Source organism: Apostichopus japonicus, chromosome 5, assembly GCF_037975245.1.
Source record: "Apostichopus japonicus isolate 1M-3 chromosome 5, ASM3797524v1, whole genome shotgun sequence".
NCBI lineage: Eukaryota > Metazoa > Echinodermata > Holothuroidea > Aspidochirotida > Stichopodidae > Apostichopus > Apostichopus japonicus.
Genome location: NC_092565.1, coordinates 23,032,975 through 23,055,403, shown reverse-complemented (window position 1 = coordinate 23,055,403; position 22,429 = coordinate 23,032,975). Strand labels below are relative to the sequence as shown.

At 37.1% G+C, this 22,429-nt stretch overlaps 2 protein-coding genes across 7 annotated transcripts in view; one reads left to right on the top strand and one right to left on the bottom strand.

Moving 5' to 3' along the window:
- LOC139968090 (rho-related BTB domain-containing protein 1-like) overlaps positions 1-14,437 on the bottom strand; it is a 62,792-nt gene extending 48,355 nt beyond the window's left edge. For both annotated transcript variants that reach the window (XM_071972443.1, XM_071972445.1), the window contains exon 1: positions 14,047-14,437. The gene's annotated coding sequence lies outside the window, so the exon portion shown is untranslated. The remainder of the gene's footprint in view (positions 1-14,046) is intronic.
- Positions 12,409-22,429, top strand: part of LOC139968088 (mannosyl-oligosaccharide glucosidase-like) — an 18,213-nt gene continuing 8,192 nt past the window's right edge. Inside the window, exons 1-4 of one of the 5 annotated variants that reach the window (XM_071972438.1) lie at positions 12,409-12,485; positions 19,910-20,166; positions 21,114-21,325; positions 22,087-22,293. In XM_071972438.1, coding sequence (XP_071828539.1) covers positions 12,436-12,485; positions 19,910-20,166; positions 21,114-21,325; positions 22,087-22,293 — 726 coding nt within the window. In that variant the 5' untranslated portion in view covers positions 12,409-12,435. The other 4 variants (XM_071972442.1, XM_071972440.1, XM_071972439.1 and 1 more) reach the window with 4 other exon arrangements.

The following is a 22,429-nucleotide window of genomic DNA, read 5'->3' as shown; positions in this document are numbered from 1 at the left end:
CCAGATCTGAGAGACACTGCTCTATACATAATATATACATACCCAGAAAGAGATCTACCAGTCTATACATTTACATACCCAGAAAGAGATACCAGTCTATACATAATACATCCCTACTATAAAGCAGTGCTAGAATAACAACTGGTAATAAATATATCTGGCAGAATTTTTCCCAATCATATTTAATGACCGTCACAAAATCTGAACAGCAGGGACATTTTGATATCTGAGATGAGCTCTTCCAGTAATTATTTAAAGTGACACATACAGCACTGTACATTACTATAACTATGAAATATGAATCATGAAGCAATTATATAAAAGCGCTGATGGATTATGGGATGTTTGCCTTGACCAACTCATGCAGCATGAGTCGAACATGATAAATTTTTCAATGAGCTTCTCGGTACTGAAATTTCACAATTTGCCAGGGTGAAGAAAGGTTGAGAAACGAATGCATGAATTATTTATTGCTTTCCCGATCATTAGCATTCATTTGGTGCAAAAGTCTAGCTCAATTTTTCAATAGATCTTACTATATTAGTCAATTACAGTACTCAATAATTAAGTGAATTGTTATAAAACTGTCGACCAACAGGAGGATGCTTGACATGCATTGATCATGTAAATGTACTTTGAGTGGTCAAATCTCAACTGTAGTGTCTCAATGTTTTAAGAACTTTATAATAAAAAAAAAGATGGAAAATACTTACATACACGCACGCACGCTCACACATACACGCATACATACATACACACATGCAAGCAAGCAAGCGCGCATGCATGCACACTACATACATACAATATATATGTATACAGTCATACTGTACATCCATACTGTACCACATTGTACAGTTACTATCTGCATAAATCAGGGAGTTGCTATATACAACTCCCTGGTTAAATACACCCTAGATAAATAATTAAAATCTCAATTTCAAATGACTTATCCCAAATTGTAATTATACAACTTGATAACATAATCTTGATCAATTTCCTTCAATCTGCCTGTTTTCCAAAGGTGTGAAGGTGTGACTCACACATGCCACGAATGTTACCACTTAAAGCTTAAAGCATGATGGCAAGTTGTAATTTCATGGATTGTTATTCCTCCTATCATGCTTAAAGCTTAAAGCAAGATGGAAAGTTGTAATTTCATGGGTTGTTATTCCTCCTATCATGCTTAAAGCTTAAAGCAAGATGGAAAGTTGTAATTTCATGGGTTGTTATTCCTCCTATCATGCTTAAAGCTTAAAGCAAGATGGAAAGTTGTAATTTCATGGGTTGTTATTCCTCCTATCATGCTTAAAGCTTAAAGCAAGATGTCAAGTCGTAATTTCATGGGTTGTTATTCATCCTTTCATGAGAAATTTCTGAATTGAAAATGAGAAAAAATACTAATCTTGAACATGTAATTTATATATAAACTTTAAAACAAAAGTAATAGGTTAAAAAAACTTGACAAAAAGCTAACTGCATACCTGTCAATAACTTAAAAATCAATATTCTTTAATTTGGAAAAGACCTGAATAATTTGACCGATAGAGTTCATGAATAAAACAGTCGTAAAATCATAAATCTGGCCAGATAAAGGCGCACAGCAGCATCGTCCTATTGCAATGCAAAACACAGGTAAGCTGCTTTAAAGTCAAGATTATTGCAAACGGAACCGTACATCTACGTAGTCGGGATTGTAACCTATAGCTTGCAGGTAGTAGAGATATGCAGGCTCATCACCAATTGACATGCAATGGTGTGCTGTTAATAGAGAAACATCTCCAATTATAATACAAATTTAAAATCAATATTTTTGAAGCATTCACTGAGAGAGTGAAAAATCAGGTCAATCTAATCAAACAGATGCAGTGACCTCAAATCTTTCTTTTTTTTTTCTATTCCCGGTGGCTACACATGACACTAGCCATTCTCAAGGTTATCATATACACAGCTAAGTAATTATAATAATAATTTCATCATCAACGTCATCATTATCCATCAAAACCAAAGGTTGCCTCCCTGGTTTTAATGTAATTTACAAGAGCACAGACCATGCAATATTAATTAGACATGTGGGATCCTGGAAATGCCACAGATATCGGGAGGGGGGGGGGGAGGGAATGGGATTCATCCTGTGTCAAGAAATACTGAGCAATATGGAGCCAAGTTTATGCACTCCCATGCACATGTAGGTAGTATGTGCGGTCACTGAAACTTCAGGATTCAAGTTTTGTGTGATAATGCAGTATATTTGATCATGTGTATCATGTGTGTATTAATGCTTGCAACATCACATACTCCTCAAAAAGTAATCAATGAAGATTTTTAAAGTAAGTGCATTAGATTATAACAAAAAACATTGTGAATGTAATGAAAGACACATCAAAAGTTTACTGCAAAAACAGTACACAACAATGCAAATAAAGATATTCTTCATTTAAAATTGAATATGGTTAGCAATTCCATCCCTAAAGCTTTGGGTTAAAATGAGATGGTATTGGGGGGGGGGGGGGGGGGGGGTGAGCAGAATGGAGGTAGGAGGGATTTGAATGATGTTCAACTTGGTTACCACTGGATTGAGGAGATGCAGGACTTACTAATTTAGCATGGATCATTTCACCTTCTCACAGGCTCATTTGAAGAAATTTCATCACTTCCAAGTGAAAACTTTTTACTGCAAATGCTATTTCATTTTCTAACCATATTATCTCTTTGGATTTATTTATGAATATTGTGGTCATAACTGTCACTAGCACAGTAAGGGTCCCACAAGTACTCTTGAGGTATTTAGTAAGTCAGCATAAGAACAAGGTTAATAAAGAATTTCCCTATACAGTAGCTAAAAGTACAAATAAAAATACTTAATATGACTTCACTCACTTAAGCTTGCACTGGCATCTACATGTTTAATTATTACACTGCGGAACAATTAATGCCAACCTGAAGAAATTGGTTTCATTTTCTAGCCATGAGTTACCATGTTACAATATCGAATTGATTATAAGGTGGAGTTGCATCTGCTGGACAATTGAATAGTTTCACTTACACTAATAGGAAATCATATGCCTAAGCAAATTTGGATAATGATATGCAAATACAAATATATCAAAGTATCTTCAGAAATTTGAGATCAAATTTAAACTGACTTTGACGGCATTCTGGCAAGACAATTTCTTTCAATCTTAATATAAACTGCTAGAATGCTACAGACAAAGTTGATTGAAATCAATGCCAAACCCTTACATGTAACAAACAGGTTCAAATTCACCTGACTGGCTTCCTCCAAAAAGCTGAGTAATGTCTTTCCTGTTGAAAACCACAGAATCCGGTACCAACACAAAAATAGATATCAATTAACACACAAAGTTGATTTTGGCATTACAGATTGAAAAAACATTTGAGAAAACATGTCAAGACATGTACTCTACATGTATGTGTACTTCACTGTACGATGAAAAGAACAGCTGTTTACGGATTAATTAAACAGAAACCAGAGCATATTTTAAAGAGTAGCACTATAAAATTTAAACTGTAACCATACAGTATTCAACAGTAATGACGATGTTTTTTAATTCAACAGGTTATAAAGCACTCTAGTACCATATATAGCTTCTTAATAGTGGTGTGAGGTCAAGGGTCAAGGGTTGACAACCTGACAAGTTGCAATTTGGCATTTTCTTTCTCATACACCTCACCACAACAGAGAGCTTATGACTTTAACAAATGAATTTATCACGGTTTAATTTTTGCAAATTTAAATGTATTGTATAAACCAAAAAATTAAAATAATTCCATTCCTAATGTATCACTGGGCCATGTTATGTTGTACATACAGTTAACAACCCCTTATTGTAAACTTGAGGCCTGACTGAAGCTGGAAATGAGATCTAGATCACGTACAGCTCTCTGATTGGATACCAAAACAAAACTGGTCAGCCCTTCTAGCTATGGCGATTGCTTCCACCTGCCGAATTAAGTATGATAATGCTGAGTATAACATGCTTTCCCACAACAGGTAGAAGTACAATACTAACATGGACAATCCTTAAAGGAAGAAAAACACTTTCAAATACACAGGAAATTTTAAGGATTCTAGTTTTATAGTAATTTAGAGCAGATGAAACGAGGTTAAGTGAACTTCTCTCTGGTTTCAAAAATCCACAAAGTAATGTACATATGTAATACCAAGATTGGAATTGATAAAAAAATTCAAGCCACACGTATAAGGCTTCTGAAGAGAAGAGGGAAGAGGGGCAGTGACCTTAGAGAGGGTCATCGGGGGGCACGGTGCAATAATGTTATCAGTTGATACGCTACGATAAATCAGAGTGCGAATGTATAGGAGACAGATAAGAGAGGAGTGAAGTAAATTAACCACTAATGAAAAACAAATAAGTCTAATCCCTGAAATTATTCCGTGTGCTTAATTCACATGTGGTCATAGCAATTATTATAATGAAGCTTCTGAGCAAGAAAATTTGCCATAGTGAATGCAATCAATCATTGCTAATCATTTCTAATCCATGTTCTCGTCTTGATAAACTTTAAGCTTGATCTTATTGATCTTGTTTTGGGTATAACACTCATTACTGAGTCAGCAGGTGTGGTAGGCTACTGCCTGCAATTAGTTGACACTTTCAACATAGATTTTTATAGCCCTTGTAATCTCTCCTGATTAATTTTAAACATCACTTATGCTATCTGAATCTATCAAGGTCCTTCACGGCAATAGCAAACTACTCAACTGAACCACTCTCTCTCCCCCCCCCCCATCCCCTTTCCTCTCATCCCTCGTATCTAATCCTTCCATCCGCATCTCACTCCATCATCTCAAGGCCCTATAGATTTCATAATTTTAGCCACTTCCAGTAAATGATGCCAAATAATGGTTAAAAAGTCTACTGGCTAAAATCAAATTCTCACAGACATTTTCCCGAACTACAATTACATCAGTTTCTCAGGAAGAGGCTTTCGAGAGCAGCTCAACATTTGCTCTAATAATCAGTAATATACGCCTTACATTATTTATGAACATATTCTTTGACTGACAAGTTCTGTTAACCCAATAATGATGTGTTTAAATCTGTAATATCTGCTGGCAGGAAATTGCCAGTGCCTTTGTCTAGAACTACTGTCAAAATAGCAAAATACACTGGGCATCTACCAACTCGCATTTAGCCAGTAAATAGACCAAATTATGAGGCCAGCTGACCTCACTAGTCAAACATTGTATGAAGGCACTTTCCCGCTACAGTAGTGTTGCACCACTTACTAATTAAAATTTTATAACATGCAGACCAAAACTTCTTTCAAAATTCTTCTTTTTCTCCCACATGAAGATATTGAGTTTCAGCCAGGTACTCTACTTTCATGGTTTTGCTGTACATTAATTCTACATCATATAGTCTACGGTCTACTTTGCACTGAATGCTGTAATATTCTTTCTGTGTTCCCTTTCACACGTGCAGAGAATGAGACCTGCTTCTCTCGGGTATAAGACGACACCCCAGAGAGTGAAGAAAAAAGGATGTCAAGAAACTTTGAGAGGAAGTACTCGAATCGTCATTCGCACTTTTTCTCCTCCTACGGGGTAAATGGCTGTCGAAAGCTTCCGGGGTCTTTGTTTTGAGCAACTGATCAAACAAGGAGCAGCGCTTCAGAGGTGAAACTGGAGAAGACTATACACATGTTACACATGAGAAAAAAAATCATGAGTTGTGAATTATTGCTTTTCATTTTGAATAGAATTTGTCAAAATCTTTGGTAATACCAAACTCAATGTCACTTAAAGCATCTTCTTCTTTTTTTTTTCTTTTTTTATTAAATAATTTTCTTCTTTTCACGTTATTTTTGAAAAACTTCCTATCGTTATATGTAGTTCATTAGCTTGGTTAATAAATTGGTCAAGTTTCATTTGAAATAATGAAGTAAAGGTATAAATTTGGAAATATTTCTACCTTTCTTTTTTGCATATATGCCTACCCCAGGAACTTGGTTTGCATATTTACAAAACACATTTTACACAGACCGGGTGGATCTGGAAGGAAGAGGGTAAGGTCCATATCTGAAGGGATCAACAGGGAGAGAGCAGTGGTGCTAAGGCTGTGAGGAGATAGGTAAGCGAGGAGCAAAGTCAATATAAATGTACGGTATTACCAATTGTTGTCAGCTACTAGGTATACATTATAGTGCAGATGTATGTCGAGGCAGATAAGAGAAGCATGAGGTAACGAATGTCACTAGTCTGGGAGATGAAATATTGAAAATCATACACATAAATGCATTACTCTCAGCTCACTAACCAAGTTCACTTGGTGTTGTTTCAGTCATCACGAACCAACCACGGTTCTTGACGTAGGGCAGGTGCATGATTTTCAATTCAATTGGGATCATTGTACTGTAGATGTTATACATTGCAACTCTTTGAAATACCTTCAAATTATCAGATCATAAAGTTAACTTTTAAGGTACTTTTCAGCTGAAAGAAGGTCAAATTGTGCAAAAGTACATTACCTTTTTCATGAAAAAGGACAGTGATCCAGAGGGCGGGACATTGGAGGTACATGCAGTGCATCAATGTTAACAGTTTGTAGGCTAGGTTAATCGTAGTGCATATTCATAGGAGACAGGCATAGAGTAGAAACAAGTCAAAAAGGAGTGTAGTAGTTGTACAAATCAGCCAGTCGCGGCTACTACTTTCCCAAAGTATAGGTTCTTTATAAATTAGTTCTGCATTTTGCTCTTTTTACACACTCATAACAAATTAGGCAAACATTTATATTTGATGGAGGCAGTAGATAAGATGACAACATTCTTGTCAATATCACAAAGCTAGTGTCAGGAGCTACCAATGACAGGAAGATAGAACCCTAGAGAAACTAGACCCAACATGACCAAACCTTGTATACCCTTGGACTAAACAACTACAAAGTTTACATAATTTATTGCACAATTAAACCTTGCAAAGATGTTGACATTAAACTAATACTCAAATAAACTTAGGATTATGGTGCTTAGATGGAATAACCTTTGCCACACAGTTAAAGGGAAATTTTGACAACATCAATGCAAGGCAAAGGACTCAATTACCACAGGCTTTCATAAACTTGTTGTAGCTATGAAAATGTTTGGGAAGTTCAGAACAGGGCTTGATATTATCAAACTTACATGGATGGATATACAGTAGGGCTGTAGGAACATATAAATTTATCACCATCCCCTCCTGTTCTCCCTTGTTCCAAAGCCCCCTCCTCTCTCTCTCCCTCCCCCCCTCCCCCACCTTCCAGTAGAAAAATCCCATGTCCTACCATCAACTCCTAACATCCTAACTTCCTAAGTATTGATACCCATAGTCACACGAACCTATGGGACTTGACATGGACCTCAGCTCAAAGGTTTGTAATTTGCGAGAGGGGTGGGGGGGAGGGTTGGCCAGGAGTCAGACAAATCTTCACGTGTGGTGAGCTTGTCACATATGATGGTACAATGCTTGCATGAAAATCACCAAAGATCTGTGTAAATTATTGGGCAACCATCCATCTCCTCCCCCTCCCCTCCCCTCCCCCAGTGTCAGGGGCCCTAAGCTAGATATATGCATTCATAAGAAAATAAAGTAAAAACTTTCAATTCTCTAGGACAGGGAAAAGCAACTCTGTCCAGCATAGATTGTTCATGTTAACAAAATGTAAAGCACCAATGGGTTTTGCTGTGTTTGTTGATTGTAAAATAATTCAAAGTGGTATCACCTAGCTAGGACAACAAGTTTCACCTCCTCCCCTCCCCCCACTACAGTACTAACACACAGACTGGTAATTTTTATATTGATATGTATAGTACAGTTGGGAATATGATCACTCCCTGACTGTGACCACCTATAAATACACTCCGACCTCAACAGTGCAAAAATATCATGACTGGCATGATGCCAAGTTAAGACACCATCATTTATAACAAAACCTATCCTTACTCTTTTGTAAATTGTGATTTATAAATTTCAATGGGTTTTGAGATTTTTACACAGTCAGTTCACAAACAAGTGACAACACACCCCACCCAGCATTCATTCCCAAGCAACTGTAAAATACACAGGTTTGTCTATGGGAAACCCAGGGACTGAGAGTTACTGTACATAGAATTATGCTGGTAAGTTGACACAGATTGTTAATGCTACCCTGTTCAGTACATGGTCTATATATATAGAGATAAGATGATGAATGAACAGTACTTACTGTGCTGGTCGCACTAATGAATGTAGTCTTTGTAGTGTTACATCCATTCGAGACCTTGCCAAAGAAAACCGGACTCAAGGAACCCGCAGCATAAATCTGCACCAAGAACTTTCACTTTTGAACAGTGGAAAGTGACATTTCAGGCCTTGCAACTTTCACTCCCAAGGTCATTATCTCATGATAATTTCCCAAGCTACATGAAGATTCATGTTGTATTAAGAGAACCATGGCTAGAAGCATTGGGGAAGGAGGAAACATTGTGATACAACATAATGCATTTTATAACAATGTTGTACCTCCCCACAGATATTCCTCCTGCACATTCCCTCTCCACCCGCCCCCCTTTATCCTTTTAATCTCCTCTTAACTTCTCTACCGACTGTTTGCAAACATTTTAGTACGTACACGCTTGCTTTAAAAATAGTAAAAGGCACTGCACTGCTCAGTACTATAAATCCAAAGAGGTCTCAAATGCTTAAAAATACATACTCCCCGCTTTTCAGTAGGCAGAGTAGTGAACTGATATCAAGTGAGCAATGTTAATTGCAAGCAGAAAATTCCAGGAAAACATTAAAATGGCAGACAGAATGCATTAAATGCTGTTTGATTTATACACTCGATTCCACACTCAGTACTGATGGAGCACATGCACAGTCAGGAAGAGTTTTTGCGTTTTTATTTACTATTCACTGCGACTGCAGATGATACAACCAAATCAGTTTAGCTCATGAATAGTCTTATACTGACGTAAATTTCTACAGTTGACAACCATTTTCACGTTCACTACGGAAACTAATGTTAGTAACGTGATGCACTGACATCATACATTGGAAAATAAAATTCACATCAAACCAGTGTTGGCTATTCACAAGCAAAAAGCTTACCTGTCTCCTCACAACTTAAGCACTCTAAGTCTACCATATCTAGAATGAAGTGGTAAACATTTCCAGTAGTTTACATCACTAGGTGGGAAATGGATGGGGGGACTAGTCACTCTTGATCAACAAACCTCCAATTTTTACCATCCAAACAACCTAGAGATGTCTTTCTTATGTGGACTTTGTCATGATCTGGCCAAATCTGCATTAATGCTGGTGCAGCTGACCCATCCCCCCCCCCCTCCTACTCCACCTTACCCAAATCTTAAGTCCTTATCTATTCATGACGATTTTTCTCCAAAATGTTGACAGTTTTGATATTTGAAATAGAGGTTTTCGTAGTCCAATCTATGATTTCAAAATGACAGTTGATTTACACTTTCTTTTAACTTTTAACACATAAAATGATGACAGACACATATATTGCACATCACTAAACAACAAAACCTGGATCTGTACAAACATCCTGACATTTGAGCTCAATGAACACTAGCATAGTAAAGTACAAATGTAAATTAGTTCACAACCAACCTAAAATAGCAACAGCCATACAGTACATTACAGTGAATGAAATATTTCTAACAGCAGCTGTTATCTCAAAACCAATCACTCTGACAACTTCAAACTATTATGGTCGTAAATTGGTAATCCATAGAAACAGACAAAAGTTGAGTTTGGCACCGATCAATGAAGACAGATGAACATATTGCAAAATATGTATATATTTAATCTTTTTGATCATTTATTAGAAGAAAACTCATTGGTATGAAAGTCTAAAAGACTAATTATCAATTTCCAAACAAACCCTAATTAGCAATAAATTTTCACCTTGACAATTTTTCACAAAAAATAAAACATTAATTTTTTCCTTTCTCTAAAAATCAATAGACTAATTTGACAGCGGTGTTCACAACACATTTTGTAATGATCATTGGTATCTTCATGGTGCTAGATATTCATGAAACAAACATTGTGTAATCACTACAGATCAATTTACAGTATACAACCCTTATTATTCAAATATCTTGAATGTCATATTGTCCTTACTTACAATCTGAGGTGAAACCTGTTTGTTTGTCCCCTTCTTGTTCCATTGACATTTTTCATTAGAGAAAGCAACATTGTTGTTAGTCGTTACTTTATACAGAAACTAACCGGTGTTAAGATTTCTAGCCACTTTTTCTATGACCATTAATATAATACTTGATGCCTATAATTTCACAATATTAGCCACAAGTTTGTTAAAAAATGCCAGTGCTTATAAAGTCTACTGGCTGAAGTCAAGTGCACACTGGCATTATTCCTGCATTACATTAAAGATCAGTTACTGTATGTACAGGCTTAGGAGAGCAACCCAATATTTGTTGATAATAGGCAGTAATACATGGGCAATGTTATGTATGTAAATAGTGAGGATTTTGGCTGACCATTGTCACATGACTGACTTATAATTCTGTTTTTAAGTTCTTAATATATCTACTGGCAAAAATTGCCAGTGCATTATGACATTGGCAAACAGCAAAATCAATTCGCATTTAACCAGAAAACAGCCAACATTTTGAGGCCTGACACTGAATAGAAGATTTTCAAGTTTTGGCTATTGTTGACAGCACAGCTCTAGCACCAATGTGGATGAGTTTCATCCAAGAAGCACTGTTGGAGTGATGGTGTTTACTGCTTACAACGTTTTAAAACGTTGACCTCTCTTGAGCTCAGATAATGCTTAGCCTGCCACCAATATCAATAGGGTTTGTGTGTTCACCAAATACTGAGTACATCCAAGTTGTATTTTTGATCCTGCCAACAAAGATACAAGGGATCAAAAACTGATATTTTGTATCAATAAAACTGGCAAGATACAAGCTATAAGTGAAGGGAAATAAACGAAGCACTAAATAAAGAATAAACATTAAAAACTCAAAACCTGTAGTGGCCTCTAAGAGTTGATGTCATGGTTTTTAAACTTTTCTGGGATTTTTTTCTAGTTTTGTTTACCCTGTTGAGAAAAGTAAGTTCTATAGTTTCTAGTTACTACCATAGCAACCTGCACAATCTTACTATGCCAAAATATATATTATTCAGTTGTTTAGTTTTATGAGAAATGTCAAGAGTAAAAGACTTGGGGTGGAGAGAGGGGGGGGGACTTTATTGCATTGTGCATATATACAAATTACACACAATTACACATGTAAGTATACTTGGACCATTATACAGTGGGGTGACCATGCAAGGTATTCACAAATTCTGAGAGTGAAGATTTCTCCTGAGTGTGTCTTGAGACTTTTCTTCTTACTCTACACCACAACCAAATCATCACTAACTAACAATACTTTCCACTAAAAATCATTAACTTCCCCAAATACTTCACCTGAATAAAGTTTTAAGATCACTTCACCCTCACGAATCAACTTATGGGAGTACCTGAGTAAAATAAAGCTACTACAAGTAAAGCTGATTTTGTAAACATAGCCTTTTAAGTATATCAGATTGAGAATTTCATGAAAACATGCAAAACATACCTCAATATTTACTTGAGTTTACACAACGTTATATCCTAACTGAACATGGCATATCTATCAGACAGGAATGGCTTCTCTTTGGAATTCAACCTTTTGAACTTTTGAAGGGAAATTTGACTTCAACCACCTAACTTTCATTATTGAATTCAGTGCAAAGGGCCTCTCTAAAAATATTTCATAAAAACTCCAATAAAACTTTATGGTCAGTACTATTCACAGTCAAAGACCTACCAGAGTTCACACAAAAATGGCAACTCACATTAATATTACTTTCCCCATAAATATGAGCACAGTATATGACTGTTTACATTTTTTGGCATACACAATGTTTGTTTACCAATTTTCTAGGCTTAAGTTATGCAGGTACAGTGGAAGCGCACAAGTATCTCTTCAATCAAGGCAAGTTTTTTTGACAAAGGAATTAAGAAAATCTGAAAGCAAATCTGTGCAGAGCTTAGTCAATTTCTAGCAATAAATAGGAATACAAGTTATCAATATTCTACACTAATAATCATCGGAGACATCGAACATGTATTAGGGGGAAAAAAGACACTGGTAATTAACTAAGCATTACACTGGCAGCTTACCAACATCAAAGGTATGTTTGTTTTATAGCTGAGGTCATACAATTACTACAAACAGGTTGATAATTCACTATCTCAATGTGGTATTATAATACAACAATAATAAATTGAACTGTATGCCATAGATTATTATACCATAGATCTCATCTAGCCACACCATGGCAATGTCAACACAAATTGTGACCTACCCTGTAGTACTATCGTTCTATTGTAATGGTACATACATCACATGACTACTGTGCTGCTGTCTAAGTTCTTTAAGAGCTCTGTTAACTGTCTGTAAGTTCTTTCTTTCTTCTTTTTATAACTACTTTTTGGATCTTTTCTTTTTTTCCTTTTCTTCTTTCTTTACATAGGTGGATCATTAATCCACTATGCTTGTTCAACAGTAGTTCATATTTTGTTTGTTCAAGACTGCAGTACGGCATCTGTAATCTGTACATGTTACAGATGAGTAGTATCCTTCTTTACTTCTTGTACAGAAGACATCCATATGCGAAGCCTCTGGGTTTGTACGCTATTACAATTGAAGTCTCAAGTTAAAAAGAGATGTACAATAAGATAACTGAAATTTAGTATATTCTATTGTATAGTTATGGACTTCGATTTTACCAGGTTTTACACATGAGGAACTATTTCCCTGTTGTTTGATGTTGTCTTTTTTTCTCATCTCATCCCTTTTCTGGTTATTTGGGGGGGGGGGTGGGAGGGCAAAGAGGGAAGGGAGATGAGGGGAGGAGGGTAGATCTTTTCTTTTGTGATTGACAATGCATTCAGAACTTTGCACAATGACTATGCAAATTATACTAAAATTTACAGTTTTCTTCTTGTTTATTTTTTTTTTGGGGGGGGGGAAGGGGGAGGAAGATGATAAAAATGTTTTCAACAACAGTATCTAGCATGGTAGCCCTTTAACATTTCTTAAGTTGTCCTAATACATTTAAAGGTCATGTTTCCTTTCATTTGAGATTTTTTCTGATTGCTTTCTTCTTTTCCCCCATTATTGTTTTCTATTATTCTTTATACATGCCTTTCGTTGCTGAGGACCTTGAAGAACCAAATGAAGCGTAACCTCCACAAAAATAAAGATTGGCAAAACAAATCAAACATAATAACTTTAGTTCGGAGAGTAAATTCAGATACATTTTGTTATACAGGTCCTTGGAGTTTTTACAATCCATATCAACGTTATCATGTACATATAGGCATATAATATGAAGGTTGCTTAAGTTCAATTGCTAAAAAAAGAGGAATGAATATTTCATGGTCAGAACTTTGTTACCTTATGTCTACAGCAGTGGAACTTTCTTGGCTAGTTTCAATAGTTCCACCAAACAAGAATAGAAATTATTGCTCAGCCATACCAAAGGGAGTTAACTTTGGACCTTACAAGTCTATTGTGGGGTGAGGCCTCTAGTGTCCTGTTAAGCTATGTAAATTTATATTAATCACTGATTTTCATGTTAGCTTGTAAGTCTTTCAATAAATTTCCTAATTCAACAGTGACTGTTTCCTTGTATTAAAAGTAATGGTTTCTCTTGTACCGAGAATCACTCTCCCCAGGCCATCAAAAAATCAAATACAATTTTTTTTTAATGAAAATCTATTCTTAGCCGCGAGCTTGGCCTAGGCTATGCTATTTCTAAATAGCATAGAGCAAGATGTTCTTTATACAAAAATGCTGCAGCCAGGGATGAATGTAACAACTCACATTAATAAAACAGGTTTGCCAACAGTTTTACTCTACCGTTACCAAGCATTCTATCAGTAGATTAACCTAGGCTAGGCCAAAACTGATTGTACACGAAAACACTGTAATGACTTACAGTTACAGGCTTACCTCAGTATTTCTACTTGGTTTTGTCTGACGATGGGCCTCCTTGTTGTAGGCCCCTGTTACTAGTGTTCGTGTTAGGTGACGAATATTAACAATCAGACTGTAATTCGTGTTGCTCAATAAACCTTTGATCACAAGCACACAGCCTAACAAAAGTAAGCCTATTTGGATTGGTATCCGAACAGTGCTTGTACTGTACAATCTCGCAGACGTTTTCGGAGGGGCTGATGTTGCTCCACAATTACAGCTGACGATAGAACAACAGACTGACAGAATGACTCAGAACGGACCGCGTAGAAACCTCTCAGCTGTGCTGTATCAGGGTCACACACTTAATGCAATGTATGTACCACAGTATGTGAATCGGTTGATCAACTAGTATTATGCCAGGTGTTGCATATCTTCACATAAACATTTCACAATGGGTCAATCCGGAAAATGACCCTGGATAAGTACGGACGTTTTTAAAAGCCATAATAAGTTTGTTTTTCGATAATGGGATGAGTTGTAATGACAGTTTTCGCTTGTGTTTAGAATTAGTTTGTAGTTTTTGTTAAAAGACTAAGGTTTTTTCTTACCTGAAGATTAGTGTTTGCACGGGTTATCCGGGTACCCGCCCGACGTGATACTACCCGGTTCCTAATTTATTACCCGAATCCTAAGCAAAGTGTGATTTTAAAAAAAATAAATAAAAAAAAATGGCAAAACGACGGTTAGGCAGATTTCCCATTGACTTAGTGTGGTGTTAGGCTACAATGTGGTAGAAGATAACAGCAATAACGAAGGGGCCCGTTCGACGCGATACTACCCGGTTCCTAATTTATTACCCGAATCATAGGCCTACGCAAAGTGTGATCGTTTAAAAAAAAAATTACAAACCAATGGTTAGGCTGATTTCCCATAGACTTAGTGTGTTGTTAAGCTACCATGTGTTCGAAGATAACAGCAATAACGAAAGCTTTCCATAGATATCTTATAACTGCGTCACAATTTCAGCTAATAAACAGATGGCTAGGCTAGACTGCCCCCATTGACTTAGTGTGGTGTTAGGCAACCATGTGGTCGAACGTAACAGCAATTACGAAAGTATTCCATGGATGTCTTATAACTGCGTCACATCTCCAGCAAATAAACAGATGGTTAGGCTTAGCTAGATTTCTCATTGACTTAGTGTGGTGTTAGGCTACCATGTGGAAGAAATTATTATTTATTCATTCGTTTATATCAAAGAAGGAGAGGCTGACAAGGAATTTTACGCGATGTTTACGGATTATAGACGCGATTACTAAAAAATAGTAATCGCAAGTGGCTTTTTACTAATCGTTTATTCCAAATGCGATCAAATTGCGCGAATCGCGTAATCTCGCGGCTAATGAGAACCCTGGGCCTGCATAATAGATAGTAGTAGTATTAAAAACTGTTTAAGAGCTAAATTGGATATCTATATGGTTTGATCCAATAGACGTGCATGAGTTAGCATAAGCAGTGGCGGCAGTGCGATGTTAGTAGTAATGCTAATTATAATTAAATTATTTATTTATTAACAAGTTAATGAAAGAAACAGAAGCAAATATAAATTATTGAGGGAGGTTTTATACCTTATCTTACACCTACGTATTTGAACATGAAAACATTGTCAGTAGAGAATATAATGCATTTATTACAGCATCCAATATGTAATTTCTTGAAAATCGTGATACACGAGGGTAAACAAATTTTTTCCGGGTACCCGGATACCCGACGGGTAACGACCCTCGGGTACCCGGTTCCCGATTTTTGGACCCGTGTAAACACTACAGAAGATATTTTAGTCTTACCAAATTTGTATAACCTGAACTTGCCAATGTAAAGAATGACATCCAGACGTGCAATTTAGCTTTCAGGGAACCAAAAAATGTATAACTGACTCGAATTATGCAATTCATGTTCTCCTACTACAATTACAGATTGTCAAGATCTTTTTGTATTCAGCTTTTACCAGTAATAAATAACTACTCACATTTCCGAGGCCTGGCTCTTCATGTCATCTGTTGATGCTTGGTAAGCGGGTTATACAGGGATATTAATATGAAAGACTGAGAGATCAAATAATACAAAGAGGCTTATTGTAGTTATAAAGCAACCGAGTCTATGTAGTTCAGTTTAGTAGAAAAGTTATAGTGTCTATATCACATTCATAGTACTTCAGCCATGAAAACAAATAATGGCAGCAGAGAAATATTAATAATGTGAACATCTAGGATTGAGAACTGAATGAATAAGAAGGATATTAGGTGAATAAAATAGCATAGCTCAAAACGTATACCGAAGCTGGTATACCGAGAAAGATAAACAGGCATTTCTTTCTGCAGCCTGTCTTTCCTTCTAGCGATGTAAGTATAGAACGCTTATACAAATGCTGATATTGGTGCTCACAGAGAAAGAGAGAGAGTAACCCAAATCAGACCAAGTAGTTCCATTTTAGTTGGACAGTAGGGACAGTGCTCTCGGTCACGGGTAACGTTACCGTTCTAAATGATCTACTGGAAGCTGCTGTTTGGGAAATAACTGTATTTTTAATGCAGGGTTTGGTATATGATGCTGCTAGATACCTTTGAATATTTTAGTTAATCCTCCTCCTCCTCCTTCTCCATGCACCTCATTGAAATCCACGAGACTTTCAATGCAATTTACTATGTATGCTTCATGATACCAAGTCAATGCCCCCCCCCCCCTCTCACCCAACTCCCCTCTCCCATCCGAACACAGTACGAAGAACAATACTGGTCACATAAGATCATCTTATTAGACACTTTTACAGCCGTGCTCATACAACCTGTGTCAATACTGATCTTTGTAAATATCTTGAAGTAATCTCAGAGGATTGGGTCTAATCAAGTACTCTCAGAGCACTGTCAGAAGCACGCAGACGACCATTAAAGGCTACCGTAGATATTGTCACCGTTACCTGGTAATTTCTAAGAATAGTTGTTTACAAATCGTTTTGGATCAAAACAGTGATTCTTAGGTGAAAATATTTTCACTCTCCAGATCGATAAGCTTTTATAATTTAAAGCCCAATTGCAAGTTGATCAATGGAAACATTTACAAGTATTACTCAAGCTACTGTTTAAATTACTTAGATATTCAATAACTCAGGACACTTGCATGTTTGAGATGGGTTAGGAGGGGAGGGAAAGAGGGGAAGGGAAGGAGAGGGGGAAGGGGAGATGGTGAAGGGGAAGGCGATGGGAAGGGGAGGGGAGGAGAGGGGGAAGGGGTGAAGGGGAGGAGAGGGGAAGGGGAAGGGGAAGGAGAGAGGAAAGGGGAAAGGGGAAGGAGAGATGGGAAGGGGTGGAAAGGGGAGGGGGTGGAAAGGGGAAGGGGAGAAGGGAAGGAGAGGGAGAGGGGGAAGGGAAGAGAGGTGGAAGGGGAGGAGAGGGGGAAGGGGTGGAGAGGGGAAGGGGAGGGGAGGGGAGGAGAGGGGGAATGGGTGAAGGGGAGGAGAGGGGAAGGGGAAGGAGAGGGGAAAAGGGAAGGAGAGATGGGAAGGGGTGGAAAGGGAGGGGGTGGAAAGGGGGAGGGGGAGGAAAGGGGGAGGGGAGGGGGAAGGAGAAGGGAAGGAGAGGGAGAGGGGGAAGGGAAGGGAGGTGGAAGGGGAGGGGAGGGGGAAGGAAAGGGGAGGGGAGGGAGAGGGGATGGAGAGGGGAGGGAATGATATAGATTATAATATGTTTGTTGTGTAAATAATGAGATGTGTTCATATGTTCTCTTGTCTCAACTTCAGCAAACTTTGGAGAAATTTGTTTTGATTGGCAATATTTCAGAGCAGGTTATCCATTTGTTTTTGAGTAATATATAAGACATAAAGTATGTGGGATAACAGTGTCATTTCCTTTCCTCTCATCTCTTTTTTCGTTGCCTTATGATCCTTCTTCACGATATAGTTTGTTACAATGTCAGAAAGTTGTAAACATTTGTTTTGAAAAAAAAAGACAAAGACATATTAAATTTTTATATTTATTGAATTGAAGAATGGTAAAAAATATTTTTTAAAAATATGAAAAGTCAAAAGGCTATAATAACTGCAAAGTTGCGTTCTTGAATACTTAAAGGCATTGAAGACTCGCCCCAAACCGCGTGCCGCGCTCTGAAAATGTTAACTTTCCGTTGCTAGCAAGTGAAGTTTTCTTCTTGTCGCTACAAAACGCAGACAGTAATGAAACGTGTTACCTTCTTAACTTTTATCTAGACCTGAGATGTTCACGCTGCTATATACACTATGTTGTGGGTATTGACCGTAGCTGTATGTGTTGACTGTACACTAGTGTCTAATTACCGACGGTAGCAAGTTGTGTGTGTATTTTCTGGGATCGATGGTGGTGTCTAACACTTCTGTTACACCTCATTCGAAACTAGGTCAGATGACCGGCATGAGATGTTTCTCTGTGCGCGAGTCTTCACACCCTTTAAAATGCAGAACTGCCTTTGTAGTACATTTTAAACCAGAATGCAAAACTATATTGCGGTTTCATGGGTGACTTCATCGTAACAGGGTGTATTTTCAAGTTATTGACATTTTGACGACTTAATGCATGTCAACAAATTGTCAATTTTCAGATTTTTGACATTTTGAACTTCTCTGTCAGATTGACGAGTTGTAGCATTTCAACATAACGTTATTTACATGTCTTTTCTACGCTTCCGTAGAGACCACATTATTTTGACGACGTCAACCTACTTCAATTTGTATGGTTCAATTACACTACCGTAATGACGCGGTATCGACCTAGCAAGTTTAATGACAGCATATTCCGTGTTTGAACTACTGGTTACGAAATTGTTGAGCCGGCGAACACTGTAGTGTATATTGACATACGAGCTTCAATGTGGAAATGAGTTAGGCTTGGACTAACGTAAATTATTTTGACAGATTTATTCATATATTATTGTTAAAGCAATTTTGGTTGGGTTTGTTGCATCCAACTTGAGGTAGGGTTTTTTCTCGAAACATTTTTATACCGTCTGAAACTCACGAATTCGCCAGCAAGTGGTGTTACGTTGAGTGTCACCGGTCGATGATGTATTACAATGTTTGGCTAACGAGTGTCGATTCAGCATGAAGTTAATAACAGTGTAACTCAACGGAATGGGGAAGTTCTAACTTAGGCTTCTGAATCTACATGTTAGTTACACGTGTACTGTAACTTAGTGTTGTTGTTACAAATACCAAGAAGTAGTTACTATACAGACCAGGAAGGGGAACAGTTAGGTGTTACTCTACGGAGTTAACTTAAACGTATGAGCAAACAAATTTACCCACAGTGCCTAATGGAATTACTTCTTCTGTTTATTAATATTACATACCTTACACCTATATTGCATACCATAATGCCAATAATTTGCCGAGGCTTAGCCTAGTGTTAACAGTACAGTTATGCTTGTCATTAACTTCTGCCTGTTATGGCTATGTTCATTATAATTTCGTTCAGCTCTTTCACAAAGTTTGATGAAAATTTTGCCTGATTAAACTTAAAGTTCTTGTTTAGAAAGCTGAAGATGAGCATTGAGATATTTATATTTTGTCAAATGTAACTTGAAGCCAAATTTGTTGAAGAAGATTCATATTTTCAAAGATACAAATTCTTGTCAGTTCTCTAGAAGATGCAATATGAAATAGTCATAAAATTACTTAGCACATGAATGCTTCTAAGTTAAATGTCATCATTAAATTGTGGCGTGTTATTACATGACAAGTTATAGTACAACTTTCATTTCAAAATTGTCAGACACAGACTTGATTTCTTATGTACTTTTAATGTTAGCAAATAATGCCAAAATCTTTCTTTTTATTTTCTATAAAGTTTATGTCTGCATTTTCACCCAGGATGGACGATAATCTCCGACAGAGAAACACGTCCAAAGGCAACTTGAAGGATCTTCTATCTCCTGAAAATGGTAACCATTCTAATAGCGATTCCAGGCAGTCGAGATCTTCTTCAAATTCATCTACCTCTAGCAAAAAATCACGTTCCTCTTCAAACTCGTCCAACAGCAGCTCAAAGATGAAACCAACGTTGAATAAGAAGACTAAGAAAAGACCACAGCAACTATTTAAGTTGTTTCTACTTGCAATAGCTCTTAGTAAGTGTTGACTTTGGTGTCATTGGCTATTCTTTGAGTTGTCACACTCTGTAATATTTTGTAGTGTTAGTAGTACATAATATTCATACTAATACTTTTCCTAAAGACAGAGTACTAAGGAAGAAAGAAGGTAAATCAGTTACCTTTCACTTAGCAAAATCAATACTACTGCTTATCATAAATGTAACTGTGACAAAACAAAAAGGTGCCCCTTACTGTCAAGAGCATGAATGAAAGTACATGTGGTACAAAAATTGGGACAATTGAGGCAAATTTAGACCACTTTAAGTCTCCCAGGAGTAGCTTATGAAAACTGTTTACTAGTGAGTGAAGGAGTTTATTTATAAGGATTATTAGTGGACAAAGCTTCCTATTTAAAAACAAGTGAAGTAAAGTAAATATCATGATATGTTGTAACATGTATGTAGTTTTGATTTCTGGTTGATTAAATATAAAAGTAACAGATAAGTGTATTTTTTAAATTTATTTGGGGGGAATAACCTATTTTTACTGGGGGGGGGCGGGGGGGAAATATTTGGTTAAAATCCAGGGAAGAAATATAAGGTCTCCTGAGAATTCCAAGTATTTACATTTTTACAACTACAGCAAGGAAGGCTTGGAAATATCAAGTTTAAGCTTTAAGCTAACACAGAGGATTAAATACAGTTTTCATTACTACTGTATTTACCTCTGATTTTTTATACATATATTTTTATTTCTTGATGTTCAAAAACTGATTTTTAAATTTAGTTGAAAGACAAGGATCCAAATAATGCATAAATGTGTCATTAATGGAGATGCTTCACAACAAAGACCTTCAAAATAAGTTTTTCCCCCATTTTAATATTCTCATAAAAATGTCATTTAAAAGTGACTGTTGTGGCCTTCCAGCCCTGATACATCAACCTCCATATCTTGTTTTTGTTTTTATTTTTTTATTCAACCAGGCACATTACCTATAATTTATGGACTTTATACCTTTCACAAACGAGCTCAAGTAGCTACACCGCTCAATGCCCCAAGGATAATTCATGAAGGTTCCAGCAGTCCATATGCTTCCCCAGAGAGGTATTGGGGTACCTACAGATCAGGTGTATACTTTGGTTTGAAGACTCGGCGACCAAATTCTCCTGTCACAGGGTTGATGTGGTTTAAGCAGGTATGTGTGATTCTAACTCTACTAGCTGTCAAACGTAAGAAATGTGTGGGGAAGCGTTACATGAATTAAGGGCTAATTAAATAAGATCTTAGGATGCAGCCGCACAAACATTCATATGATTACACCATCACAGTTTCCAAGTCCTGTTGTAGGCCATAGTTATATCCCACAACACCTGTTTTGCTAATTTCTCAGTGTATTCATTTGATGATATTCTTATAAGTAAAAGTTGCATAGTTAAGCCTATGTGTTAATTTTGTATTCAACTTGTTGTACTATGTAGTCTTCATGATGCCGTTAGTAACATAGTAACAATCATGCCAAGGTTAAATTGCTCTACAGTTACTGTGTACACTTCCTTGTTTACTCTATACTTTAATTGTCCAGAAGCCTTGCCACCAAGGGCCGGGTCCATACCCCCTGCGCCCCCCCAATAACTTTTACAGCAATGATTTTTATGCAGCAATTTCAATACCATTGAAGATTGGTCTGACCCCTGGCCCCCCAATCTCTCACTCTCAAATCTTTGTTCGTGTCCCTGTCTTCCTGATGCATTAAAATTACTTCTCAACAAAGTCTGTGGTATTTCTGCACCTCACGAATATTAGCTATTGCACCTATTTTGAGAAGTAACAAAGTTGTTTGTATTTCAGATTCCTTGATGATTCTGTACGTTGCAATGTTTTTTTTTTAAAAGTGGGCTCCCTTATTCTTTTCAGCACATAGTTTCAAACTTTCAGTTGAAATTTTCTCACTTTCAGCATGTGAGACAAAGACCATTGCCTATACGCCACACCTGTGAGCAGAGTGACCAATTAGAGAGCTACGGATGGCTGAAGCACGATGGCCTTAACTTTGGCATCCAAGATATTGTTGAGAAGGAATTCTCACTAACAACTCAATTTGTCAAGAGGCCTGGCGGGAGAAACGGTGGTGACTGGTCCGCTAGAATAAATGGCAAGAAAAAGGTATTCAAGTCATGTATGTTTGGTTTAGATTGGTCGAGACCAACTCATACATTTTGAGTTTCCAAAGGATAGCCAAACAGGGAAATTTGCTAATAGATGTATGCTGTGGGTTGTAGGGTGGGGGAGCAGAGAGGGT